Genomic DNA, 14,913 nt, shown 5'->3' with positions numbered 1-14,913 from the left:
GGTGGTGGTGGTGGTGGTGGGCAAAGGCTTCACAACCGGTGGATTTCCCCCTCCTTTTTCCTTCCCTCCGGGGGGAAATAGTGCTGCTCTGCAGATGCGGAGCCTCAGCGCGATGGTAGCCCGGCACTGCAAAGCGCAGGGGACACTTGGCTTATACGTGAGCCTCTGTTTCTTCCTCAGAAAAAGAAAAAAAAACAAAAAAAAAACCCCAGCACCTAAAACTTGAATAACATATCTTTACGATAAGACAAATTATTTTCCGTTTTTGCACATTGGAGTTTCCGTTTGTATAGAAATCTCCGTATGCGCTATACTGAACTACGTGCGCTATATGTGGACTTTGTGCGTGCGCTTCAGCAATTTGGCTTTGTCTGCGATTAACGTGCGGCAAAATTAAATCAGAGGGCAGTGAGGTGGCTCCCCTGCAGTGGCCGTGTGATGTATGTGAGATTATGGTCACACCTAATATACTTATGATACTTTTTAAATGTAAATAACTTGTGTCTTGAGTATTGATAAGTTATCTAAAAAAAGTTTAAACATTGAAAAGTTTAAAATTTTAAACATTTAAAAAATGCTTTAAGACAGTTGCATTATTCAATTTCTTGTTTGTGTTTGGTTTTTTTTTAATACCTTTGAAAATGCATAATCTTCAGAATTATCCAGTAATATTTAGTACATTTACTGTTTTGATTCCCATGCCAAAAAAAATAAACGCAAGATTTGTTGGGGTTTTTTGTTTGTTTTTTTTTTTAACCTATTTCCCTAGAAAGACAAATTTAGACAAGTTCATAAGAACTGGACTAGGGATATAATCACAGAATGATACAGGCTTATGTCTTCAAAGCATCATTGTTGGCGTTAGGTGACAATACCTGAACTGGGTGTAAGAGAACAGTGGCAGAAGTTAGAAGTTGCTATACTTCAGACTCCTGATACATGCTAGGTTCATCAGTTGAGCATCTTGTACATGTTAGCTGTGGAGCATCAGGAGCATAATCAACATATGACAATGCATTTGTACAGTGGAAAGATATTTTTTATGAACAGTTACATTAATTTCCAATTAATAAGTAGCAAATCAAAGTACAGACTGGTTAAATAACTTGCCCAATTTAAGCAGTCTGTGGCAGAGCTAGAAATAAATTGTACTATCTGTGTGAATCCTAGTGTGTGATCATCTTTCCTCTTGCTTTTTATTCACAGCATTTTAATGAACACAGCTATTTACTTTATTTACAGAATCAATAGTTTCCTGAATAAGCCAGAGAGTCACTTGGGCTGCAAAGATGTTGGAAGAAGATATGGAGGTGGCCATCAAGGTGGTGGTAGTAGGAAATGGAGCTGTTGGGAAGTCCAGTATGATTCAGCGGTATTGCAAGGGGATTTTTACAAAAGACTACAAGAAAACTATTGGTGTAGATTTCCTGGAAAGACAAATCCAGTATGTATTAAACAGCTGCCATACTCTTGATTTTTACCTTTCCCTCTATTTCTTTGTTCTGTTGTAATTCTAAGATTTACAAAGGCTAGAAGCATAAGGCCTGCTGTCCCCAAAGCACAGTAAAGGGAGTTCTCTCTTGCATAGTGGGCTAAAATTGTATCACTCTATTTTCCATCCAAGACTTAGAATTATAAATGAAAAACAAAACAAAATTTGGAACCTCTGTCGTACTAAGCTTTTTGACAAGTTTCCTTTGTATTCTACCACTTGTTGATTTTAATTTTTATTTTTTTTTAATTTCTTGTGGAGGAAGTGGAAGGGCTTATGATAAAATGATTACACAAATTTATTAGCCAGTGTAGATTAAGATGACTGGGAAAAAAATTAAATAATCTACATATTTAGTCTCTTTATGTAATATAAACAGGTAATACCCAAATATGTTTGCTAAAATGGAAAATACTATGGTAATGAGAAGTAGGAAAATTCTGTAAATTTTGTAAGCTGGTAAAAAAGACAAAAGAACCATTATTCAGACACCTAAGTTTTCGTTTGAAGTCTATGTTTTTCCTCGTAGAGGAAAATGTAGAGGAAGAGGAGGAAAGGAAGAGGAAAATTTCACATGGATTGTCAGGAAAGAGCATGTAATGTAATTGAGGGACTACTGCCATAGCATGTTACAGAACTGAACCATGATCAGTATTGAGTTACATTATATTATAGTGAAGTTAAATTAGAACTGAATTACTGTATATTGTAGACGTAGAAATATTTCCATGTCAGTTGCTTTGAATTGCTCGTTTGTTGTATTGATTACAAAACTGTGTCATTTATTTCAGAGTTAATGATGAAGATGTCAGGCTAATGTTATGGGACACTGCGGGTCAAGAAGAATTTGATGCAATAACTAAGGCCTACTATAGAGGTGAAAATACCATGTTTGTTATTCGGAAGTTGGTTTTGGTTTGGTTTTTTTTTTTGTTGTTGGTTTTTTTTTGGTCTGCACATCTGTAAGATATCTTCCTATCTCTGTATTGAGAATTTTAGTTATTTCATGTGTGTTCAAAGCATGTTTAGTTTACCTTTTTCAGTTCTTAAATGTTCTTCCCCTTCATGTAAGATCCTTGCCTTAATTAAGTGTCATTTATGCAGTAGTGCCATTTAAAAAAACAAAACGAGACCAATATCTGCACAGAAACTCTACAGAATGTAGCCGGACAACCAAATGCAATTATATTTTTCCCTCTCAAAGTGTTTTCTCACTTTTGTGAGCCATGTATATTTGTAAATGTTCCAAAAACTCTTGCTGAGGCGCTTAGAAATTAATCCAAGGGAAAAAAATCTGCCAGTCAGCCTAGTAAGATAGTTTACTAGGCAGCTCTCTTAGTAGTACAGACTGCATCGAACATGTTCACACAATGGTGTAATAAGGAAAGTGTATTCACTTCGTAAAATAGAAACTATATTATACAGTCATGTAAAGGTAGATTATCTATTTAGCCAGTTACAAATTGCATACTTAGGCTTTCTTTGCATGTAATTTAACAATGGTTGTGAAAATCTTTCCTTTCTTTTTTTTTAACATGGGAGATAGGAATGACTTGGCAAAGAGTCCATCATCAGTTCTTGTCAAACTAATAACCTGACGGCTGGGGAAAAATATATCACTGTGGTATAAAATCTTAGAAAAATGACCTCATTTAGAGATAAAATAATGGTTATGCTGTGCTGTTTCAGTGTGGTGTAGTCCTCCGGCCTCTTTATATTTCATGATCGGTTTTGGCAACTAGTAGTGGGGGTTTTTTTGGTAATACTTCTGGTTGTCACTCATAATTGATGATTACGATTTCTTCAGAGAAAGATATTTCATTTCCTATTTCTTTTTATCCTTGTGTGGAAATAGATCATTCTGTTATTTTACAGCTGACAAATTGAGCTTATGAATTTTAGAAGGTAGTACTCTTGGAGCTTCCTTTTTGCTCTCCTGGCCTTCAATTCCCTTGTGTGCTTCACTGTCCTCAGTTATTCCAAGCCAAAGTCTTTTTCTCCTAATTACTGGGACTGATATTCTGAAGTATGAAATGTTCAGAAGAACTTTAAAGTACGCTTACTGGCCTCACTTACCATATATCTTGAGTACCTTGAAATCTTGCTCATGACTTGTGCCCAGCATGGTCCATTTAGATCTCTGCCTTGAGGATCTTTATACTGACGAGGCTGCTGTGAAATAGGACACAGTCACCCTGTGGATACACATTGCAGATAGCATGATTGATGTATTAACAGTTCAAGCTATTAGATACAGTGGCTGTTCTGCATTAGACTTTGGCTCATGAGGGACAAGGGAAATTGTAAGAGCTTATTTGTAAGAGCAAATTTGGTTTAGCATCAGGTCTGCAAGCACAATGTTATAGAAGCAAAAGGTCAAGCTTACTTTGGAAATGCAAGGATTTCCTTGACAATTATTGCTGGTAAGGGGAGGACACCTCTAAGGTAGGTAAGATAGATGCTGGCTGTTACTTGAAGATCTGCCGCTCCCACAGGTCACTGTCCCACTATCGTTACACTAGGGCTTACGCACTCTCTTGGGACCTTGTGTATTGTCAGTTCTTCAGGGGTCAGTGGCTCATCTGTGGCCAAATGAATGCTTTAGAGCCTGTTTCCGAGCCCTTCTTGTCCAGGGACCAAATTCGTTCAGCCTTGCAGAGAAACAAAATTGGAGCTGATAGTGGATTTGTCACGTGGTGTTCTGTGTACAGGCAAAATATGTGCAGCCTGTGATCGTGCCCATGATCATACAGCACAAGGAGTCCAGCAGCCTGAATTCAAAGAGTTGAAGGAAGCTCTGTATGTATTTAATAATTTCTTTTTTATATTGTATCATGCATCTTACCAGTTTCTATCCAGTAGAAGTCACACATTTTCTAATTGGCTGGGTACTTAATTTGTATGCTGAGCACATACACAAGTGGCTGTCATTAGCAGCACCATGTGTTCTGTCCATGTTACAGATGTTTCTCAAAGCAGTATTTGATTACTTCTTCATGCGTTCATCCTCTTCCATCCTCTACCACTGGCATCTCAAGTAGACCCTTGTTAGGCTTTTGATGGAAAGGAGACATCTTGCTCATTAGTCTGTTATTCAGTTGCTGACCAGTCAAATTTTCAGGCTCCTCATTTTATTGCACAATAGTTAGATTTTATAGTTCTCAAGCCTGCATTGCTCTAGCTTTCACTTGTCCACCACTTCTGGCTGTAGTAACTGTGATAACGGGAGGGCTGCAGAACAGTTCAGGTCCAATTTGGAGCAAGGCAGCCCTCCTCTGGATGCTGTTAGTGAGACCTTACACCCTGCTAAGCCTCTTAAAGACAGCCAGCATCCACAGCAGTAAGAACATCAACAGGAAACAAGAACTTCTGGATGATGATATCATTTGACCTTGCATTTTATCTCAATTTAAGGTTGAAGGAGCCACCACCAATTTTATAGTGAATATGTGTTTTCTGTCATAGCCTGAAAAAGCTGAGGCAAAGAACAGAAAAATGAAACCAATAGGTGTCAAGTATAAAGCCCTGTGTGAGTCCACTGATGGCAAGGCATTTCTTTACATATTTTCTATTAGATAGGCTTTGTACCATTGTGAAAGGAGAAAATAGTTACGGAGTCTCTGAGGATGGGATAGTCTGCTGAGGATCTTTGAGACCTACTCAGCTGACAAGCTCGTGCTCTACTTGCATCCAGTAGGGATGCTAGCACGACTCTTCATTTTTCTCTGAATTAGTCTAGATATGAATATCATATTAGTGATTCTGTGGCCGGTTGGAACCTTTTTCAAATAAAGATGTAGGGGTTATCAAAGCAGTAAGTACACACAAAAAAATCCAATGTCCTTTTCTTCAGTACTTTAGATTTACAAAATAGCTTCTTGCAAAAGAACTTTGATTTTATGTATTCATCGAGAACATCCTGGTTTTAGCTGTTATGCTTCTGTCTGACACTATCCTGTGCCTTTGCTGGTGGTGTCTGTTGTTGTACATAATCTGTTGTGTGACAGAGGTGGTGTATGACTCCATTTGGAGTGGATGAGTGAAGTAACAGTGTTACTGACTCTTGAATACTGTAGGTCGCTGCATACAGAAAGCTATTGCAATTCCTAAATCCTAGGGTTTTCCTTTTTTCTTTTATTTTCTCCCTTCTTTTTTAGAGCTCCTACATTGACATTATGATTTCTTAAACTTGTTTATGTTCTCAATAAAAATATTGAGTATTTAGCAATATTCTTAGATGACGAAAAGGATTTATCTAGTAAGATCTCTGCCCTGTAGCATCCTCTTCAGTTTGATTCCTAATTAGAGCCTATTGTATAATTCTCTTTAAAAAGCAATATGGCGAAGCTGAGTGGTTTTTACTGTCCCTGTTCACTGCATTCTACATCTATTATGTCTAAATTGAATAAGGAGGTCTGATGTTGTAGGTCACCCTGTTTTTACCTACCGCATGCTAGGACTTCTCTCTAAACTTACTGTTACCAAGTTATTTCTGTGTTTTAGCATTCAGAAGGAATGGGCGGAAGGAGAGGGATGAAGTGAAAGTGCCTTAGAGTGGAAACTTCACAATGGATTTCTTAGTCTTAAAACTGAACAAGATGATGTTTACAGATGGTGAAAGTCTTTTAATAAATACTCTCATCTCCAGTAGAGCGGAGAACTTGAGAGGCTTAAGCTAGACTGCAAGATGATATGTTAAATTCAGCACTGACAAACGCAAAGTAACCTGCTTTGGAAAGAATGATTAATTTTACACCTGTCTCTCAGGACTCTAACTGGAATTGCGTCAGAAGAATAGCATACTTTAGAATATGGTGTGGACGTTAAGGAAAACAAACAAAGTTTTAGAACACAAGTAATAGGGAAAATCACAGAAGACTACATTGCTACTACTTTATAGGTAGAGCTTGATTTGAAATTCTGAGGGAAAACTTTTGTAAAGAAAAAGGAAACCTAATAAAAGAACTCAAGTGCTTTGTGTCAAAGAAATACAGAGACAAACAGAATACAGGAATGGGGGATACTTGGTGAGACTCATAGATAAAAGAAAATTCATCTTGATGAAGTATTTTTTCATGCTATATGTAATTAGATTGGGGTATTCACCACAAGATAACACCAGAGTCTCAAAGACATTAGCTATCTGTTACTTTACCCTTTATTACTAAATATCAAATATATTAAAGGCATATAAATAATAAAGTGTTTCTCTATGTGTTTATGTGCAAAGTAGTTTCTTGAGGATAACAAAGGGCTAGTGGACAGTCAAAAGGACACTCCCTATTATTTCAAGTGTGGAAGTACCTTCTCAGTATTCATGGGTTTTACCTATTGTTTGCTAATGCTGTTACAAAACTAACAAAAATGGTACAAAGCATCTCATGTAATTTATCATAGTGCAGTGACAGAATAAGTATAAATTAGAAATACACTTATTTTCTTCAAAAAGCTACTAAACAATTTACATAACTTTCTCTGAAAACTCTAAGTTTTCTGCTTTTCAAAATCCAAATTACCGTAGTACAAATAGTAACGGGAAGTGTGCTTTACAGATACTACATACGGAAAAATAATTGCCTTCTGGCCTCCATTAAGCTGTCTGCAAAACAGCAATAAGCAAACGTCCCTTCCCCTTTTTCCATCCTTTCCACACCCGCTCCTATATTCCTTTCCCCTGAATACAGGTGCCATGCTGGGAATAGCTTGAAAGCTAACAGACCTGTAGCCATCATGAAGAATGGGTATAACGATCAAAATAGTATGGCAATCTCTTTTCATTTGGGGACTTCATGACCACTGGTTTGACACAAGCTGGTTGGTAAAAGTGCACTTTTATGGACGAAACTTGAAAAATCCCTCGTATTTGAAATACATTATATATGATTCTTCTTTTTTTTTAAAATGTTTGTTGGTTGTTATGTATTTCTTTGTATTTGTAATCGATTTTTATATTTTAGGAGCCCAGGCTTGTGTTCTTGTGTTTTCTACGACTGATAGAGAGTCCTTCAAAGCAATCCCTACCTGGAAGGAGAAAGTCGTGACCGAAGTTGGAGACATTCCCACAGTTCTTGTGCAGAATAAGATTGATCTTCTTGATGACTCTTGTATAAAGAAGTAGGAGTTTTATCTTACCATTTTTAAGGAACAATATGTGCCCCCTGTATACATGTGGGTTTTTTTAAAAAAAATCTGTTGGAGTTTCTGGTGAAGACTTAAGATATCTAGGTTGTCAAACTGGTGCCCCGCATCAAAACATGCCCTAGAAGCACGGGTGACAGGTATTGCTGCATGAGCGTAGTTAGCTGGGCAGATGCGCTTGCCAAGCTGGGAGCTTTCTGTTTGCTGAAGTGTCGGTCAAAAAAATAGATTAATAGCATGAAGGGTTTGGTTGTGTCATGATATGATCCTCTCTTTTTTTTTTTTTTTTTAATCAGAAATCCTAACACTAAATTTTCTCTCCTGTTAAAATTTACAGTTACTCTTAAACTGTGCTGTGCACCAGTGCGGTTTCGTTGTCTGCTTTGACTAGTGAATGCTAGCTAAAATGATGAAGTAGTATTAAACAGGTTGTTTGAAAAAGAGTCTTAATATTCTTTGCTTCGCTTTTCTTTAATTTGTTTCTATTGCTCATTGTTATCAAAATATAACTGTAGAAATCCATATTTGTTAATGTTCTCAAACTGCATGGTGCTGATCCTTCTTCACTGTGTTTTTCTCTACAGCTTTTACTGTCTGTTCATTCTGCCTTTGTATATATGACCAATTTCATTCTTGCCATAAAGTCAGCTTAACAAATGCTAACTTTTCTTTACCACAGCATATAGTGTAGAAGATACTGCATGATAAAGTTGATCATTCTCCACTTGTTTATGTCAACCATCTTCCTGAGAGATTTAAATTATTTCTTCTTTTTGTTGTTTCCTGCACTGGCTTTCTTTGTTCTCTGTTTGCTATCATTGGTGGCATAAATCAGCTTCTACTCCCTCTGCAAAGAATACTGAGGATTTTTGAAAGGAAAAGCAAAATTGCATTTGAACTCCTCCTTTATTCATGGTATGTCACTTAGGCTTTGTTCTCAGAATACTCTACCTCAGTAACTTCATCTTTGTGATGATGTGATTTGCCTTGGTGAAATTTTCATAAGTTGCCTCAAGTTTTCCTTAAAATTTAGCACAAGTTCTCTTTGGCTTCACAGAAAAAAGAAATTTGTCATTTCATCTCTGCACTCATCTGATTGCGTAGTCTACTGCTTCATTAAAATATACTTAAGGATTACTTTTTTGTTGTTTTGACTTTGCAGTGGTAATTGTTCTTGTTCTAGTGCTGTTAATTACAGCCTCCTTCCTTTTGGTTTCACTGACACCTGTCTTTGAACCCTGGGAAATTTTAGTTAATGAAATCGGTAAATTTTGAAAAGCTTTTACAAAATTTGGTCATAAAGAGGCTGGATGTAAAATACCGTCTTGTCATAGTGGAGGTATTGTGAGGAAATTAAGGAGCAGGTATTTTTTAACTGTCTTGAGTTTCTTAACCCACCTTGCCATGTTTAACTTACCACAAAGCATTTTGTCTATAAGAGTAAATGCTGGCAAATAATACACATTAGTATATACAAAGTCTTCTTCTATTGTGCAGTGAAGAGGCAGAAGCACTGGCAAAAAAGCTAAAATTAAGGTTCTACCGAGCATCTGTGAAGGAAGACCTAAACGTAACCGAAGGTAGGAGATACAGCAGAGCAGGTGTCTGTCCTGCCCTCTGCTGTGTAGTGCTGTATGTCTCGCTAGTTTGGAGCTGATCTGTTATATCCCATGTTGTTGCATGCTGTTGGCAATCCTTTCTGTATTTCTTAGCAGCACACTTTAAACATAGCTAGAATTACTTGATGATATCAGTGTGTTAGGCCCGTTTCTTTGTGTACATCTTCCCTTTCTCTCCCACAAGCAGTACATAGCTTCAATATTTAAAGTGCCAATGCATTAAGGCTGCTTACTCCTAATGACTGTCAGTAAGCACTGAGCTTTTAAAAAAATATATGTGGAAATTCAGTTATTACAATATACAAAATGTTGAACAGAAATAGTTTAGTTATATTTAAATAAAGTACATTAAAAAAATGGATTTCTTGCAGCCTTTTGTCTACTGGGGAGATTTTACTAGTTCCCAACTATCAGTTCTCAATGTATATATTTAATTTCATAAGAGTACCATTGTAAAATTGTTTCACTATCTTTTGTGGGGTAGGTTTGAATAATAATTAATTGTAGTCTCTGATAACTTATTTTTTTGTTTAATCAGGCAAACTTAATAGTAAACTAGTTGTTTCTTCTCTGTTAACATCATTCACCTTGGAAAAAAGTTCTGCAAGAGAAAATGTAAAGTGTTTCTGTATCATCTTTACATGAGTTATTAATTACAAATGTAAATAATCATAACACATGTAGGTTCTGAAACTGTCCCATAGTTGTAGATTTTTTCAAAATCCTAGGTAGACTTCTTATACCCCCAATACAAATGAGCACAGCATTAGTTGATTAGAAAAACATTGCTGCCAAGTTTTATTAATAGCCTACTTTACGTAATTACGTCATTTACTTACTATTCTCAGTCTTCTTGCCAAAAAAAAAAAAAAAAATTGCTACATAACTTTAAAAAGTTCCAAGTTGCGTGAATTGGAACATTTGGCAATATGTATGTGCCATCTTTATTACGGGGGTACTGAGATGTTTCTGTCTGCTGTGCAAGCCCCTAGTACCGCAGACTGTAAGACCTGGGTGGACATGGGTCTAATGTGGATTCTGCTCAGGTACACAGGCCTGCCGAGAGAGAATCGCTTACCGGGTCGTGCTAAACCTGTGGTGTCGAATGCGCTGTAGTCACCACACAGAATTTTGATATTATTGATACGAAGATTATTTTTATGCATACTCTGATGTACGTTTTTTTTCTTTTAAAAATTCCAGTTTTTAAGTATTTGGCTGATAAATATCTTCAAAGGCTGAAGCAACAAACAGCGGAAGATCCAGAACTAGTACATACAAGCAGTAACAAGATTGGTATGTATACTGTTATAAAAAGCCAGAAACAGTATTTTGTGCCATCAAAGCTTATGGTCTCCTTTGTTTCCTTATGGAGTTGATAACAGGGTGAATCGGAGTCTAATTGTTACCTGTTGGGGTTGTTCAGCCTGGAGAAGACTCCGGGGAGACCTTATAGCGGCCTTCCAGTACCTAAAGGGGGCCTACACGAAAGCTGGATTTTTTACAAGGGCATGTAGTGATAGGACAAGGGGGAATGGCTTCAAACGGGAAGAGGGGAGATTTAGGTTAGATATGAGGAAGAAATTTTTCACTCTGAGGGTGGTGAGACACTGGAACAAGTTGCCCAGAGAAGCTGTGGAAGCTCCATCCCTGGAGGTGTTCAAGGCCAGGCTGGATGGGGCTTTGAGGAACCTGGTCTAGTGGGTAGGGTCCCTGCCCATGGCAGGGGGGTTGGGACTCGATGATCTTTAAGGGCCCTTCCAACCTAAACCGTTCTGTGATTCCAATCTTAGGATATTGTCTCCTTTCCTTATGTAAAATAACTTTGTGACTCTCTAAAGTTACAAGACTGTCAAACTGATGTACTAAAGCGTCTAGCTAATGTTTGGCAAGTGCCCTTTTATTAAAGTCGTTTAAACAAACATTGTGTAAGGACTTGAGAAAGGATGCTTGTTGGGTTTTTTAATGTAATTAATGCTTGTGTTAGTCATCTTGGTGCGGATTTACAAGAGAGTCACGATGAAAGAATCTGGCGTGTAATCAGAAGGTCTTTGTAAAATGCCTTTTGTAAGGGGAACTTCTGTGGTCTTTTAAAGCATTTCTGAGTCAGTTCATTTATTTTCCTTAAAACGCTGCCTTTTTATTCAGGCTTTTCCTTACCTTTATCTCAGCAAAGTTTCTAACTTTAAAATTGTCATGTTTTTCTTTTATTATGTTACTCAACTAACCGTAACTTTGTTACCTTGCAATTAGTAGCATACACATACGCTGATGAGTGCATGTGCTGCTCTTCAATTACATAGATGTATACCAGCTTTAAATACTGCCTGGCTAGTAATTCCAACTGGCTGTACTTCAAATTTAGCTGCAAAATCGACCCAGAAATAGATAAAGCCTTTAAAAAGTAGAGTATGCATTTGAGATGCACTACTATGCCTTAGTAAGTGTTGCGTCTGAAGTGTTAATGTCTTATGCTGCAGGAAGTAAGGAAATACAAATACTTTTCTTGTCTTTAAATTCTGTAGGTGTTTTTAATACAGCTGGTGGAAGTCATTCCAACCAAAATTCTAGCACTCTTAATGGTGGAGATGTCATCAACCTTAGACCAAACAAACAGAGGACCAAGAAAAACCGAAGTCCTTTTAGCAACTGCAGCATACCGTAGACCACTTTTGGAGGAAAAAAAACCCCAACCCAGTGAATTGGATGAAGTTGTGCAATTGAGTACAGAATAAAGCCAGCTGTAGAGGTATTTTTACCAGTGCTTTAGCAAATCTTGTGCCTATCGGATCCTTGATAGAGGGATGGATTTATATAAACTTGCTGATGCAGTGTTTTCTGGTGTGTAGAGTGAGACACCTGGTGACAAAACGCCGAACCGTGACTGCCCCGTGCACTTTGTAAAAATTAGGCAAGCTTCTCCTTTTTCAAGGAATTATTTACAGAGCAATGAACTAGGTGTTGCGGAATTGCAAAGCACGTGTAACATAAGGATAATACTTACAAGTATAGGTACAGACCATAACACTATGGCCCAAGGTAAAGTAGCAACCTTGCAACTAAATTTCAAAGGAAACGTTAAATTGGTTAGTCAGTACACTAAGAAGGTAAATTAAGAGCAAAAAGAAAACACTATATTTTATGCCTGACTATATTAATACAGCTTCTGGCCTTCTGTCGGTGCAATATACTTCTATTACACATATAAGTGCTAAGGTATACATGTAAACATTTGGTATGAATATTTAGGCTAAATTCCAGTGTATACGTTACTTGGAGATCAGCTGATGATTACAAAATAGCATCTTCCAAAAAAAAAATTCCCTTTAAAAATGTTGCATTTCAGGTGAGGCTTTCCCACCTGCCACTGTGTATGTTTAACTTGCTATACTTTGGGCCTAAAAGCTTAGATTTAAAAATGTACGGTGCCAAAAATGCTCCTTCCTTTTACCTAATGCTGTGCTACAGATGTTTTTGGAAGTTTGTTTTTCTCAGTCTTAACAGGTTGAACAAATAACAGTCTTTGACACTAATAGCTATTCAGAAGGAACATACAATATAATCATATTCCTGTTCAAATTTGATTGTTGTATCCTGTGTTGTCTATGAAAAAGGAACGTGCAAAGTGGTGTCACAAAATACCTGTCATCTTCTTTGGAAAAAATTTTTTTCGATACCATAAACTAAGTTGTGGAGGATCTAAAAAATTGCAGCTGATGACTGAGTTACTTTAACGAGACATTCTTGAATGTTGTCTCAGATTCAAAGTTAGCTGCTGGTTACAGAAAATCTTAATTCTGCAAGATCAGAGACGTGGCAAAAAAATTTTCAAAGTGCATAAGTAATTTTACAGAATTGATTTAGATGTTTAGGAGCCCAAATCTAAATTAAAGTCATTTGGGCTTAGGCTCCTAAATCACTAAGGTGCTTTTCAAAATGCTAAGCAAAATATCTTTTATTTACCAAAAATAAACATTTTTTAATCCTCTTCAAGAGCATGCATGCCTTTTAAAAAAATATCCATTTTGTTTACATGTTTTTGTATGGTATGATATAATTTTAACTTTCTAGGATTTCTACGACAAACCTGCCGGTGACAAATGCAAAATATGCTGCTTGAGAAAATTCAGAGTTTTAATAGTTTTTTACATGGTGTATAAGAATGAAAATGAGTTGAGTGATCCTGTATATTTTTGGAGGAAGGACTTTTCACTGTGTGAATTCACGTAGGAAGCTTGACTTACTTTGTTTCTAAGTCAGTGAGTATGAAAACCGAAACATACTCTTTTTCCCCACTGTCTGCAGGGAGAGAAGTGGGTGGCAAGTTATGCACAAACACTAAAGAGCTCTGAACTCTGTATTTTATGTTTACTGTATTAGACTTTCTACCGAGTACCGTTGTTTCTTTGACGAGCTGTTAGAGCATCTCCTGTTGCTGGCAAGAAGGCGGCCTTCAAGGCGCTCAATTCCCTTTGCTATTGCAGCAAAACTGTGTGTTCTTCACCGTAATGTTTCCTATATTTGCCCTTGGATAAAGGCCTTTATTTTTTAACAAGTGCATTTAATCACTGTGTGTATGTATAAATGGAGTCAAGTGCTATCTGTCTTAGCAATTTAAAAAGTAAGGCACTTAGGATAAGACTTACGATTGTACATCATGGGGCCACCTTACAACTTCAGGCTGTGGGATGGATTGTGTGCATGAAGAATTTTGACAACTGTTTTTAATATGGAAACTTTTACATTTCGCTGTCTGCCTGCCAGTTTTACATTTTTTATTCATTTCTCGTGAAAAAGAAACAAAACCACAAAGTGTCTGAAACATCTTCTTTTGCCTTGTTTGACTTTGTACAGAGTACTGAAAAGTAAGTCGTTATTCCGTATAATGACCATTTGTACTATTACGTGTAATACTGTAGACATTGTACTATTTATTATAGACGCCTTTTATAGTTAAGGTCTGTCATTATAACCCACGGTGTTAGGGAGTGAAAACCCAGTAGAAATTTTCATAGGTGGAGACTTGGCAGACTTGCTAAATTCAGGATATGTTGAAATTTAGTACACGTACTTTAACGTAGGAATATGTGTTTGCAGCGTTGGGCAATGGTGAGTTTTCATTTCGTTCCCACCTTAAATCTAAAGTGGCTCTTTCTTTGTTGTGACTTTGCAGTGCTTGTTCTCCAGTACCACTGAGATGGAGACTGTCCAAATTAGCCTTTTTCTGAAACCGCTCTGCATGTATGCTGCTTGAAAATTAAATTTGTATCCTGCTGGGGTTAGTGTGCAGATGTAAAGCAGATGACTTGCATATTGCAGGAATCCTTAGGTATTCTCATCGCTGTTCAGTGGGAGTAACTTTTGGCTTTTGGATGAAGAGACATGCCTAAATGTTTAGCACTCGCATTGTCCCTTGTGAATCCTTTTTATTATAAACGTTGCCTCATTCTCCACTCAAAGTGTTCTCATTAAAATATCATCTATTTTACTTACCAAAACCTACAGGTGCAGAGCTGGTAAATAAAAATGCCCTTCTCTGTGCTTGTGTGACTGCGTGGCGGAAGAGGGTGTAGCTCTCTCTGTTACACCCGTGGCAGGGCGGCATCCCGGATTAGGAGCAACAGATGTTCCTGCCGCAAGACACGCGTTTTGCTCTGTGAGACT

The 14,913-nt window shown here is 37.2% G+C and overlaps 1 protein-coding gene across 1 annotated transcript; it reads left to right on the top strand.

Annotated features, from left to right (window-relative positions):
* The first annotated feature begins 1,242 nt into the window (after nucleotides 1-1,242).
* Nucleotides 1,243-12,159, top strand: RAB23 (RAB23, member RAS oncogene family). Its single transcript, XM_009879837.1, has 6 exons — nucleotides 1,243-1,444; nucleotides 2,284-2,369; nucleotides 7,450-7,606; nucleotides 9,128-9,210; nucleotides 10,453-10,545; nucleotides 11,775-12,159. Exons 1-6 carry the CDS (start codon nucleotides 1,290-1,292, stop codon nucleotides 11,912-11,914), a joined length of 714 nt encoding a protein of 237 aa, XP_009878139.1. The 5' UTR covers nucleotides 1,243-1,289; the 3' UTR covers nucleotides 11,915-12,159.
* Nucleotides 12,160-14,913: the final 2,754 nt, after the last annotated feature.

Source organism: Charadrius vociferus, unplaced genomic scaffold, assembly GCF_000708025.1.
Source record: "Charadrius vociferus isolate BGI_N301 unplaced genomic scaffold, ASM70802v2 scaffold342, whole genome shotgun sequence".
NCBI classification, from domain to species: Eukaryota; Metazoa; Chordata; class Aves; order Charadriiformes; family Charadriidae; genus Charadrius; species Charadrius vociferus.
This window is presented reverse-complemented; position numbering and strand designations above follow the sequence as displayed.